This window comes from Prionailurus viverrinus, chromosome C1, assembly GCF_022837055.1.
Source record: "Prionailurus viverrinus isolate Anna chromosome C1, UM_Priviv_1.0, whole genome shotgun sequence".
Classification (NCBI taxonomy): Eukaryota; Metazoa; Chordata; class Mammalia; order Carnivora; family Felidae; genus Prionailurus; species Prionailurus viverrinus.
This window is the reverse complement of record NC_062568.1, coordinates 139,254,433-139,268,478: the sequence shown is the minus strand read 5'-3', so window position 1 is coordinate 139,268,478 and position 14,046 is coordinate 139,254,433. Positions and strand designations below refer to the sequence as shown.

General features: G+C 35.0%; 1 protein-coding gene across 1 annotated transcript in view; it reads left to right on the top strand.

Moving 5' to 3' along the window:
• PKN2 (protein kinase N2) overlaps positions 1-14,046 on the top strand; it is a 130,308-nt gene that overhangs the window by 57,674 nt on the left and 58,588 nt on the right. Inside the window, exon 3 of the mRNA XM_047870618.1 lies at positions 9,530-9,684. Coding sequence (XP_047726574.1) covers positions 9,530-9,684 — 155 coding nt within the window. The remainder of the gene's footprint in view (positions 1-9,529; positions 9,685-14,046) is intronic.

Here is a 14,046-nt window from a genome sequence, read left to right as displayed (position 1 = left end):
TTATAACATCTGTTATTCATTTAAAGTCCACATTTATCTATAGTAACATTCCCTCATTCATTGATAATATTGGTATGTTCTCCATTTTTCTTCTTTGATCACTTTTCTGAGATTTCCCATATTATCATTATGCCCCCTTCACACCTCCCCCCCTCGCGCACGCGCACGCACACACACACACACACACACACTTTACTGATCCTTTCTTTTGTGTATTTTATTTTGTTAATCTCTGCTCTGACCTTAATACTTCCTTTCTCCTGTTCTCTTTGGAATTACATGGATTTTTTTTTTTTTTAACTAACTTGAGGGGTGCCTGGGTGGCTCAGTTGGTTAAGCCTCCGACTCTTGATTTTGGCTCAGGTCATGATCTCATGGTTCGTGATGAGTTCGAGCCCCACATCGGGCTCTGTGCTGACGATACACAGGGATCTCTCTCCCCCTCTCTCTCTGCCCCTACCCTGTTTGCTCTCTCTCTCTCAAAATAAATAAATAAACTGAAAAAAAAAACCTAACTTGACAGATGCTTAGCATCTTAAATTTATTCTCTTTTCTAATATATGTGTTCAGGGCTTATGAATAATCCTCTCAGTATTGCTTAGTTGCATCATAGAAGTTTCCATATGTAAATTTTTAAATTTATTTTCATTGATATATAATTTACATGTAAGATTTTGTAAGTTTAAGGGATACAGCGTGTTGGTTTGATACATTATATATTGTAATATTATTATCACCCTAGCATTAGCTGACACCTTTAGCAAGTCACATCATTATCATCTTTCATGTGGTGGGAACAATTAAAATCTAGTCTCTGCTGTACATTGGATCTCCAGGACCTATTTACCAGTTCCACGTTTGTACCCTTAAAGACATGTCCTCAATTTTCACACCCTCCAGCATCTTGTAACCACCATTCTACTTTCTGTTTTGTCACATCTTGGCTTCTTTAGGTTCCATATAGAAGGGATAATATACATGTTATCTGTCTTACCCCATTCAGCATTATGTCCTCAAGGTCCATCCATGTTGTCATAAATAGCTGAATAATACATATTCCATTGTGTGTGTGTATAAATACAAACACACACACCCTGTGTCTTCTTTATCCATACTACTATTGATGGATCCTTAGGGTTTTTTTTTTTCCCATATCTTGGCTATTGTGAGTATAATTTCCTTTAAATATATACCCAGGAGTGGGATTACTGAATCATATGGTAGTTCTATTTTTAATTTTTTGTGGAACCTTCATACTTTTTCATAATGGCTGTACCAATTTACATTCCCACCACCAGTGTACAAGGGTTCCTGTATCTCCATAGCGTTGAGGACACTCATTACCTGTTGTCTTCTTGATGATTGAATGCTTTCTTCCGGGGGAAAAAAAAAAAAAATTCCTCAACCCACTTTTTAATCAGATTTTTCTCCTTTTTACTATTGCATTGTGTGGGTTCTTTATGTATTTTGGATATTAACCCTTTATTAGATAATTTGCAAACATTTTCTCCCATTCTGTATGTTGCTTTTCATTTTGTTAATTGTTTTTTGCTGTGCAGAAAGTTTTTAGTTTGATGTGGATTGAAGTTATTTTTGCTTTTGTTGCTTGTGCTTTTGGTGTTATATCCAAAAAACTATTGTCATGGGTATTGTTGAGGGCTCTATCCTACATTTTCTTCTAAGAGTTTTATGGTATCAGGTCTTATGTTTAAGTCTTTGATTCTCTTTGGGTTACCAAGATTTGTCTGCCTATTACTGGATGCTAATGTGGATAAGATGGCTCCCAGGTCCTTTGGCCTATGATGCTAGATATCACAAATTCCACATAGATGGATGTGTAATTTATTGTTACAAAAGAAAGACAAAAAGGAGGAACATCTGTGACACCATGATGCCGATATCACCTAAAGTTTTTAATGAGTTTGAAATATTTTTTCTTTTTCTTTTTCTTTTTTTTTCTTGAGAAAGAGACTGCACCTACAAGTAGGGGAGGGGCATAGGCAGAGGGAAAGGGAGAGAGAGAATCTCAAGCAGGCTTCATGCTCAGTGTGGAGCCCCACATGGGACTTGATCCCATGACCATGAGGTAATGAACTGAGCCGAAATCAAGAGTTGGATACTTAACCAACTACACCATCCAGACACCCCTGAAATATTTTCTCATTTTCATTATGTCTTTGTGGTCTCATGAACTGGTTAAAAGTGCATTTCTTGGGGTACCTGGCTGCACACACACTCTCTTAAAAAAAGTGTGAGGGGTGCCTGGGTGGCTCAGGCGGTTAAGCATCTGACTCTTGACTTTAGCTCAGGTCATGATTTCTGGGTTTGGGAGATCTAGCACCACGCCAGGCTCTACGTGGAGCCTCCTTGGGATTCTCTTTCCCCTTTTCTCTCTGCCCCTCTCCTGCTTGCATGTGGTCTCTCTCAAAAGTAAATAAATAATTTTTTAAAGTGTTGTTTCTTATTAAACATGAGGACTTCCCAGTTATCCTTTATTTATTGTTTTTTTTTTTTTAATTTTACTGTAGTGCCTTGTGCGGATACTTGTTTTATGTTCTGTGTGTGCCAAAAAAATAATGCACATTCTCCAGTTGTTGCGTGTTATCCTTAGTATGTTTATAGGTTAAGCATTTTGTTGTAGTGTTAAAATCTGCATCCTTACTGGATTTGTGTCTGCTTATTCTATTAATTACTAAAAACACTGTTGATATTTAATGGAATGTGAAATTGCTGTTTTCTTTTGAATTCTGTCAGTTTTACTTTCTTTTGTGTCCATGTTATTGAGCACCCACTAATTAGGATTGATTGGTCTTTATGATGAATTGAACCTTTTATCATTGTGAAATGACTTTCTTATCTCCAATTATTTTTGTGCCTGAAAAGTATCTTTTGTCTGTTGTAAATATAGTTTGGGGTTGGGATTATTGATTGAATATTTTTTTCTAGTCTTTTACTTTCAACTTTTCTGTATTACTATGTTTTAGATATGTCTCTTGTAAATAATACATATAGTTGAGTTTAATTTTACTCATTTTTACCTAGACAAATTTTTTTTTTTTTAATTTTTTTTTCAACGTTTATTTATTTTTGGGACAGAGAGAGACAGAGCATGAACGGGGGAGGGGCAGAGAGAGAGGGAGACACAGAATCGGAAACAGGCTCCAGGCTCCCAGCCATCAGCCCAGAGCCTAACGCGGGGCTCGAACTCATGGACCGTGAGACCTTGACCTGGCTGAAGTCGGACGCTTAACCGACTGCGCCACCCAGGTGCCCCGACAAATCTTTTAATCAGTCTAAAGTCTTTGTCTTTTACCTAGATCATTTGGTCCATTATATTTAAATAATTACTGATATATTTGGGTTTATATTTTGTGCTTTCAGTGTTTCTTCTTTCTTGCCATTTTTATAGTATTTTGAAACATGAGTCAATTATTTTGGAAATTTTAGTTAATTTAGACAGTACAAAATGCATTCTTATCAGAGACTGTAGTGTTAATCACTGTTCTTTCCCATCTCCATACAATTCAAAGGCCTTAGAATGCCTAGTTTTTTATTCTAGCCTCTTGAAACCTTTACATGACTTTATTATTGATTGATACATAGTGGTCATTTAAGGTTTCTCGCAGTAAACCATTTTCTGTGCTCTTCATTCCTTATTTTTCTTTTGATATACCTATTTCTAATCACTTTTAGAGTTTTCTTTTTAAGAGTTTATAGTTGTGACATTCTTTCCATCTTGGTAGTCTTTAATTTTTTCTTTATTCTTGAAAGATATTTTCACTGAGTTTGCAGTATAAGCTTGATAATTGTATCTTGTAAGGAAACTGTCATTCTGTCTTCTTCTAGCTTTCATTACTATTTTTGAAAAGTCTGTTGTTAATCTATAGTATCTCCTTAAAAGTACCCTTTCCTTGGCTGCTCTTAAGATTTTCTTTGTCTTTGATTTTTTGAAGTTTTACCATGATGTGTCCATGTGTATTCTTTTCCTCTGTATATTTCTGTCTGAAGTTGATTGAATAGCTTGAATTTATGGATTGATATTTTTATAAGTTCTGAAAAATTTGTCATTATCTGTTCACATAATGTCTTTGAATCATTTTTCTTTTTTACTCCTGAAACACAGATTTAGATTTCTTTTTGCTCTCTGTGTCTTTTAATCTTTCATTTTGTATTCCCCCACCTCATTTTTAAACTTCCTTATTTTTCATGAGCAATCTGCTATTTTTCTATATCTAATTTGGTGTTAAACTCATCCATTAAAATAGCTAAGTATAAGTCCCAATACTGAAGATGCTTGTAGTCTCAGAGGGAAAACAGACATGAAAATAGATTATTGTAACACTATATTACACACACACACACACACACACACACACACACACATATATGGGAAGAAGGTATGCTTTGAAAACATATTAAAAAGGGGATCAGATTGGGGGATGGTTAGCAAAGAAAAAAGTAATGCCTGAGCTGAGTTAACAGTAGTATGGAGGAAGTCAAGTGCATTGCATTCTGGGATGATAGAGATTTTTTTTTTTTTTAAGTGAACATAGAGTTTGATGAAAAACAGTAATGGAAAGTTAACTTAGACCTAGTCAGCATACAGCCTTTAATGCCTAGCTCTGAAGGTGGGACTTTATTTGGGACCTCTCTGATTCTACTATGTAAACATTATATTAAAGCCTTCTTAGTGAATTTGTATAACATATAGTTGGTTGGTTTTTTTTAATTTTTTAATGCTTTTATTTATTTTTGAGAGAGAGCCCAACAGAGCGCAAGCAGGGGAGGGGCAGAGGGAGAGGGAGACACAGAATCCAAAGCAGGCTCCAGGCTCTGAGCTGTCTACTTAAGAATAGATTCAAGGGCGCCTGGGTGGCTCAGTTGGTGAAGCATCAGACTTCGGCTCAGGTCATCATGATCTCACAGCTTGTGAGTTTGAGCCCCGCATTGGGCTCTGTGCTGACAGCTCAGAGCCTGGAACCTGCTTTGGATTCTATGTATCTGTCTCTCTCTGCCCCTCCCCATCCCTCTCTCTCAAAAATAAACATTTTATTTAAAAAAAAAAAAATTCAACATTTGCTGTTCTTAGAGTGGAAAAATAATTTCATCTTACAAAATTTTTAAAAATTGCCTTTTTTGAAAGAAGAGAACATTAATGGGGAATTCTAGTAAACGCTGTTTTGAAATGTGTTTTATTTTATTTTATTTTTTTTACATTTATTTATTTTTGATAGGCAGAGACAGAGCACAAGTGGGGGAAGGGCAGAGAGAGAAGGAGACACAGAATCCGAAGCAGGCTCCAGGCTCTGAGCTGTCAGCACAGAGCCTTATGCGGGGCCTGAACTCACAACTCATAAACCACGAGATCGTGACCTGAGCCGAAGTCGGACGTTCAACCAACTGAACCACCCAGGCGCCCCTGTTTTGAAATGTGTTTTATGTGAAGAAAAGTGTTTAGCAAATATACCGGCAACCATATGTTTTATAATGCTGTAATTTACCATAACCTGTAAAAAAGGAAACTGGAGAGAAGAAAAGTAGCTCATTAAAAGGAAAGATAGATTGGGGCGCCTGGGTGGTTCAGTTGGTTGAGCATCCAGCTCTTGGATTCTTGGTTTCAGCACAGGTCTTGATCTCAGGGTTTGTGCTGACAGTCTGGAGCCTACTTAGAATTCTCTCTGTCCCCTTCACTCTCCCCCACTCATGCTCACTCACTCTCCCTCAAAATAAATAAAAACTTAAAAAAACAAAACAAAACAAAACAAAAGGAAAAACCAGGCTCTGTGCTGACAGCTCAGAGCGTGGAGCCTGCTTTGGATTCTGTTTCCCTCTCTCTCCTCCCCTCCCCTGCTCATGTTCTGTCTCTTTCTGTCTCTCAAAAATAAATAAATGTTAAAAAAAATTTTTTTTTAAAAGGGGCGCCCAGGTGGCTCATTCAGTTAAGCGTCCAACTTCGGCTCAGGTCATGAATTTGCAGTTTGTGAGTTGGAGCCCCACATCAGGCTCTGTGCTGAGAGCTCAGAGCCTGGAGCCTGCTTCGGATTCTGTGTCTCCCTCTCTCTCTGCTCCTCCCTTGCTCATGCTCTATCTCTCTGTCTCTCAAAAATAAATAAATGTTAAAAAAAAATTTTTTTTTTTAAGAAAAAAGGAAAAATAGGTGAAATCTGAGTAGGACAGAAAAGTGTTTCTCTAACTTCTAAAGGAGTAAAAAAATGGGCTTTATAAAACAAGACCTATCTAAGGTTAAATTTCTGCCTTGGCATACACTTTTTGACTTCTGCAAATTACTTGAATTAAGTTTTGATTGTTTTTATTTGTAAAGTGAGGTTATATTACAAAACTTTGTGAATTCCTTCGAAGATTAAATAAGCAGAAATACCAGCTACTTAACTGTGCCCTGACATGTAATTTTATTGAGTCCTAAACATTGGCCTAAGCACTGTACAGGCTTTATCTTCACAATAACCCCCAATTTGTGGCTGAGGAAACTGCAACACAGAGATGTAAATGTATGACCAGTAAGCAGTAGCCACAGGATTTTCACCCAGGCATTCGGACCTCCAGAGCCCAGACTCCTAATCATTATATTATTTCTCATGTTCTAATCCTTATTAAAACTGACAATACTTTTCTATAAAAATAGTGTTAGATATTATAATACTGTTACAAATTCATGGACTGTTAGAATCAATGGATCATTCACTGCCTTAGTACAACCTATTTTAATGTGCAATAATTTCTCATACAGCATCCTTTACAGATTATAATCTAGCTTCTGTATAAATGGCTCCAGAGACAAGGATTTTATTGCATTTTAATGGAACTATTTCATTGTTAAATAATTCAAAATGTAAAGAATTTCTTTATATTCTGTGATAAAATTTTTGCCCTCACTACCTTTACCCATTTGTTCTAATTCTCTTGCCCTAATTCTCTATAAGTGGGCAGTTTCTTTCATGGACAGATATTTAACAAGACTCCTTTCTCTTTCTCATCCTAAACTAAATACCATCAACTATTTTACAGATAACACATTTCCACACTTTTCTCAACTGAGAGCCTTCTGTGAATGCATCCCAGTTCTTTTTTAAAATGTGCTTACTATAAATTAACTTTGTATGCCATATTTTATGTGGTTATGATTTCTTTCAAGAGTCGTTTATCATTTATGTTAAGAAAAGTTTTAAAAAACAAAGAAAACCTAATTATTCACGATCTGAATACACTTAACTGTTCAGTCATTACTAATGTGAATTTCATTTGTGGCCTCAACAGGAGATATGCTTATACTTCATACAATGAGTATGACTAGCTAATGTTTATTGAATATCATGCACCATGCCCTTTTCTAAGCTCTGTACATGTAACTTATTCAATCATAATAATCCTGTGAGCTTGATGCTATTTTTACTTTTTTAACAGTAAGGATAGTGAGGCACAGAGCTGTTAAGTAACTTACCTTCTATGACCTGGTTTGTACTGAATCTCAGTTCCAAAACTAAGATTCAAACCTGGGTACTCTTAACTACTATTATATATATGTGTGTGTATGTCTTAGTTTAGGCTGCTTCAACAAAATACCATAGATGGGGTGACTTAAAAAACAGACATTTGTTTTTCACAGTTCTCGAGGCTGGGAACAACTCAAAGTGCCAGCAGGGGCAAAGTTCTAGTAATGGCCCTCTGCCTGGTTTGTAGGCAACATCTTTTCTTTGCATCCTTACATGACAGAGAAAGAGCATCCTAATGATCTAATTACCTCCCAGAGGGCTCACCCCCAATACCATCACACTAGGGCTTCAACACATGCGTTTTTGGGGACACATAAATATTCTGTCCATAGCAATATGTTAAGTAGTTCTTTTGTGAGCCTAATCTGAAAAGTTGTCTATACTTAATATCAGTTTTTTATAAGAATATGTCCTCTACAAAATCACCTTTTGGAGCAGCTCATTTATAATGTAAGAAATTCAGTTACAGTAGAAACCTTTCTTGAATTTGAATCTCAGTTCAATAATTGTGCAACTTTGCCTATTTCCTGATGTGTAAAATGTGGATAATATCTGTCTCAAGTTATTTTAAATTTAAGATTAATATGCGTACATATATGTATTTGTGTGTGGGTAATTATACTGTCATATATGTAAGTATGCACACACGCAGAACCTAGCATAGTTGTTTACAATGTTTTTAAATGGCAAAAAAGCAGCTTAGCACAGGAATTATTAAGGTAGACTTTGGTATGGAAGTAACTTACTAGATATATGACCTTGGGCCAGTTTCTTAACTACTCTGTACCCTAGTTTTTTTTTGTTATTTGTTTGTTTCTGAAATATGGGTGCAGTGCTCATTACAGGGCTATTTATGAGGATGGATGAGTTTATAGAGCACTTACATCAGGACGTACACTTTGTAACATAGTATATAAATGATAAAATTGTATCAGGACGTACACTTTGTAACATAGTATATAAATGATAAAATTGTATTTTATGTCGTTATTTAGGATAGCACCTGTATTTTTGCAAGTCAGTTAACAAATTATGTTGAAATGTTTTTAAACTAATGAATTTTTTGAAGGAATGTAAAGCCAAATATAAAACATACTCATTAAAATCAGTTGGTCACACCGTCTTTTATTGCAGAGGAGACAAGGGAACCCTGAAGCACAAAGGTTAAGTAACTTGCAGTTTAGACAGTTTTCCAGTGGTTGCCAATACTTAGAACTAAATCAGGTCTAGTACTCTCGTCTTCTAGCTTATTTTTTTTATGACAAGAGACCGAGGGCAGATAAAACACAAAATAATGAACTTCAACATGATGAATTTTAGTATTCATGATGTATTATTAGTATTTCAGTGATAATGGATTATTCAAAATAATGAGAAGGTTCTAGCTGAAGTTTTTGTTTATGTTTTAAAATAGAAGCACCACGTATGCTTTATGAGAAGCCATGGACTTGAATTTTTGGATATTCCCCCTACCAGCAGTGTGGTATTAGTCAGTATCTTTGAAACATTTTCCGTTGTGACTGAACATCCTCCTAATAGAAAACAAAATGTGAAGTCCTTTATATATGTGCTTAGATTATTACTATAAAGAATGCTGGCATTATATTTGAAGTATCCTTAGTTCTACTTAAAAAGAATTACTTTAGAGGAATTTGTATAATGTTTAAATGTGCTTTGCTCTCTAGTCAGGTAATGAGTAGAGATTTAGTTTAATTGTTGGATATTTTGAATAGATTAGTCAAATTAATTTAATTTAAACATAATAGTGTTGAGAAAACTTGGGGCGATGCTCTAATTCAGTTTCAGACTCAGTATATCCCTGGCAGATGATCCTGCAACGCTACTTGAACATTTTCTTGGCTTGTGGTCTTACATTATCTGTAAGTATAAAGAGATTCCATTTAGGTGACATTAAGCTCATCTCAAACCCTGTAATTCTTTATTCTTTGAGGATATTAACATTCATTTTTAAACAGCAATTTGTCCTAGTAATTTTGACATAACTATTTAATTTACAGATTGCCCAAGGACTCCAGATACCCCTAGCAGTGACCCTCGTTGTTCCACTAGCAATAATAGATTGATGGCTTTACAAAAACAATTGGATATAGAACTTAAAGTAAAACAAGGTGCAGAGAACATGATACAGATGTATTCAAATGGCTCTTCAAAGGTAAGTACTATAAATTATAAATGTAAACCTATACAGTCAATCCTCATGATTTGTAGGTTCCATATGTGTGAATTCATCCACCTGATAAAATTTATTTGTGACCCCAGCATCAGTACTTGCGGCACCTTCACAGTCATTCGTGAACATGCACAGAGGGATGAAAAATGTGATCATCTGATGTGCATGCTCACAGCTGAGGTCAAACAAGGTGCTCGGCCTTCTTCTGTAAGCTCTTACACTGTAAACAAGTATCCTTTTCACGGTCTGTGTAGTGCCACAGTTTGTGCATTTTTGTGCTTACTGTGCTTTTGCTGTTTAAACACTGTTTTTTGATTTCTAAGACCAATTTAGCCTCCAAATTTGAAAGTATTGACAATAAAATAGGTTGGAAACAAATAGTTTTTAAAATAATATTTTTAAAATTGCTTACTCCTACCAAAATCAATCAAGAAAAAATTTACTTATGTGAGTAAAGGACCATCCATATTTGCAACTTTTCTGTGAATCTGAAATTGTTCTAAGACAAAAAGTTTACTTCTAAAAATTTAGGCTCTAATGAGTTTTCTATCACTCTATCATGGGTTTTTAGGAAAGGACAGATGAAAAGACAGGACATTCTAGCAGTACTGATTGGACTAGACCTGTGAGTTCTTGGGGAATCTGGTATGGGCATGTAACTCCTCACTGAGAATCATTTTTATGGGGAACAGTTGTTACTAATGAGAATGTGTCCTTGTGCGGAGGTATAATGTAGAAGAGAAAATGTTGGGAACCACTGAACCAGATTATTGTAAAGGTTCTTTCCAATCTAAGGTTCTATAATTTTATAATTTCTAAAAAGTCTTAGAAAGGTGGACTTATTATAAAATCTACATTGGTATTCTTAACTATATTATTTTAAAGATCTTGCCTCTGAAAATTAATGTTTCTTTAATATTTATAGGTATTTCTTAAGTAATTTCAGAGTTAAAGTTATTTCTGTTTGGGGAGGTTTTTGTGTGTGTGTTTTCGTTTAAGAATTTAAAATTGGGGAGGAGCAGGGGTGGAATTTTTTACTTGGAGTTATGCACCCTACCTACCCACCCAAAGAAATCTGGGAAGATGCTGAAAAGAGAGAAATGTGCATATGTTAATAAGTAAGATTTTTTAAGCCTAGTAATTAAAATTAGATTATATGCCATATTTCAAATAAATTTTTATCTTTAGAGAAATGCAGTTTTTTCTATTTGATATATAATACATGATAGCACGTTGTTTTTTCTGTGTTTTTATTTTTAGTATTGACCTTTAGTTTTGAGCATTTTTCATTTTTATCAATTTGGACTTTTTTGTTTTAAGGCAGTAGTGTTCTTGGAGTTGTGAGTGCATGGGTATATTTAAATTTATCCAGCTACCACCCTCTAGAATAAGATTTTTAAATATACAGTTGATGGATTAGATTGAGATGTTTATGAGCCCTTTGAAGTTAAAGGAAAATGGAGTGTGTTTGAATGAATGGCTGAATGAGAAGGCCATAGGTTTCACTATTCTTAAAGTGGTCTGTAATTGCCCATTCCACCCCCAAATTGAACAGGTTTATGGACATATTAAAAGTAAAACAAATAGATAACTTATGATAAATACAGGTCCAAAACGAACAGAACTATGAGCATCCTGCTAAAACAAAAGATTATTTTCCAATAGCCTTTTATTTTTAATTAGGAGATTTGTTAATTAGGGAAGGGGTCAGGTGGAGGTCCAGAGCATATAACAGCTTCTGTAGTCTCTGACATAGACCTGCCAGTTATTTCTGTCTAGATTTGGTCTTAGCTGTTTTCCTTTCTCATCTTTAAACCTCTCAAAAGGTCAAAGTATATCTCTACGAGATTAGGGAAAATTGTAAATTGAAGTTATGTGGAATATTTAATTAATTTATTAAGGTCTTAACAGCTGGGCTCTGGAGTATGAATGTAATAAAATTATGCCTTATAATAGGTACTTAACAGGTAATATTCCACTTTCAAAAGCCCTACTGTCCAAAAAGATATCACCTGTAAATAATTATATAATAGTGATTTGTCCAAGTTACTTTAGAAACAGTGGGTAAGGATCACTTAACTACCAGAAGAAATCATTAAAGTCTTAGCATGAGATTTTAAGGATGATTTGGAGTTTAAAAGGGAATTACTTTCTAGGGAAGATGATGGGTAAACCCAGCAGATAGAGTAAGGAACTGTTGAATAGGCTTATTCGAAGAAATAGAAGTGCTTTTGTATGGCTGTAGCAGAAACTCTTAACCTATTTCTTTCCCAACATATCTGAGGTAGGTAGAATATTAGCTCTAGCAGTCATTTTCAGTGGAAGGCCATGCCCTCTTGGAAAAACAAATTTCAATCTCCAGAAAAGCACATTTATTTTGGGGAAAAGTCTTTCAAGTGATTCCAACAAGACTTTTTTTCCTTTCACTGGTAGAGCTTTAAGTGAGTGAGGCGTAGTGAGAGGTGTAGCATAATTGAAAGACAAACTAGATTATAAAGTACTTTGGACAAAATTAAGCAGTTGAGATTCTATCTTATAAGATATATGGAGCTGCTGAAAGACTTCTAGACAGTAAATACATGATCAGATTTAAAGTTAAGAAAGTTCACATTCATCTTTCTCAGACTTGAAGAATTAATTAGAGAAGGGTCCAGTATATAGACAGCAAGTTTAAGTAGGCTTCTGTAGGGGTCCAGGTTAAACATGCTTCATTCCTCTTGTAACAGCAGTAAAAGCAAAGAAGACAGAATGAAGCTGTTTGGGTAGAATAAATATGTGGTGTCTGGCTATAAGGAAGAAAGCAGAGTCAAAGATGATTTTTAGATTGGTTATGTGGGCACATTGGTGGATGGTGGTGCCCTTCATAAGTATAGGTAATTCACAATGGGGAGCAAATTTAGGGACAGGGATAATGAATTTATTTTGGTGGTAAAAATCATCTTGAAGACTCTGGTTATTGAATTCTGTATGACAAAATTGCCACCCTAGTACACATTATAGCCAGAGTTGTCCTTTAAAAGCCAAGTCATGTATTTTCACACTCTTGGTTCAAAACCTTCCATTGGCTTTCTAGCATGCTTAGAACAAAATCCAGAGTCCTTATTGTGGCTCTGCGAGTTCATACATGATTTACCCTAGATACCTTCTGATCTTCTCTAAAACACTTTCATTCTCTCTCATTACAAGCTATATTGGCTTCTTTGCTATCTCTTGAACATACCAAGCACACTCTTACCTCAGAGGCCTTGCATTTACTGTGTCTCTACCTAGATTTCTCTTCTCCCAAATGCTTTCATCTCTCACTCCATTACAGTTTCTGGTAGATGCTAACACTTCAGTGAGCTCTTTACTACTATCCTATGTAAAATAGCAGTCCTTTGGGGGCACCTGGGTGGCTCAGTTGGTTAAGGTCAGACTTGATTTCGGCTCAGGTCATGATCTCACAGTTGTGAGATCAAGTCAAACATCAGACTCTGCACTGTGCGTGGAGCTTAAGATTCTCTCTCTTCCTTCTGCCTCTCTCTCTCTCTGTCTCTGTCTCTAAAAAAAAAAAAAATATATATATATATATATATATATATATATATATATATATGCAAATATATATATATATATATGGCAGCCTCCATCTCTCCTATCTCTTTCCCTGCTTTACTACTACCATAGTTTACATCTTTATAATCTTTATCAACATTAAAATGTAAATTTCATGACTCTAACCCCATTGGTTTTCAGAATAATATGAGGGCTTTGATAAGACATGTTGAAGAGATGTTTTCCACTGATGTTTTCAGACGGCAAATGAACTATTTATTAAAATATGGGGTTCTTTTTAACCTTTTAAAATGTATCCAGGTATTTTCAGACCTTTTTCTCATTTGAAAATACCTGACCATATATCCAGGCCTCACTCCCCTAAGTGTCCAGTCTTGATATAGTCCAGACTCATCTGTATTAACAGCCCATAAAACCTTTCTGGATTCCCTCAGTGAAAATTGATCCCATCTTCCTTTGAATTTACTTTGACTACTTTAAACATTCTGATACATACAATAATTATCTGTATCTGTTCAATTAAACTATAGGTTTTATAGGGTGCCATCCTGATTAATCTTTGTATTTTCACTGGATGTAACATTTAGTACATGCAAAATAAGCCATCAATATGTGATGGAAAAATAAGGATAATTATTGGTTTACTTATTTCTGAAATCTGTGTGATGGAGTGTATTTGTTATAATGTCCCACTATGACATGCAAAACAATATTTGTTTTATAAAATAAATTATATAATTTGAAAATATTACAAATTTTTTAGCTTATGATTAAAATATATTATACATT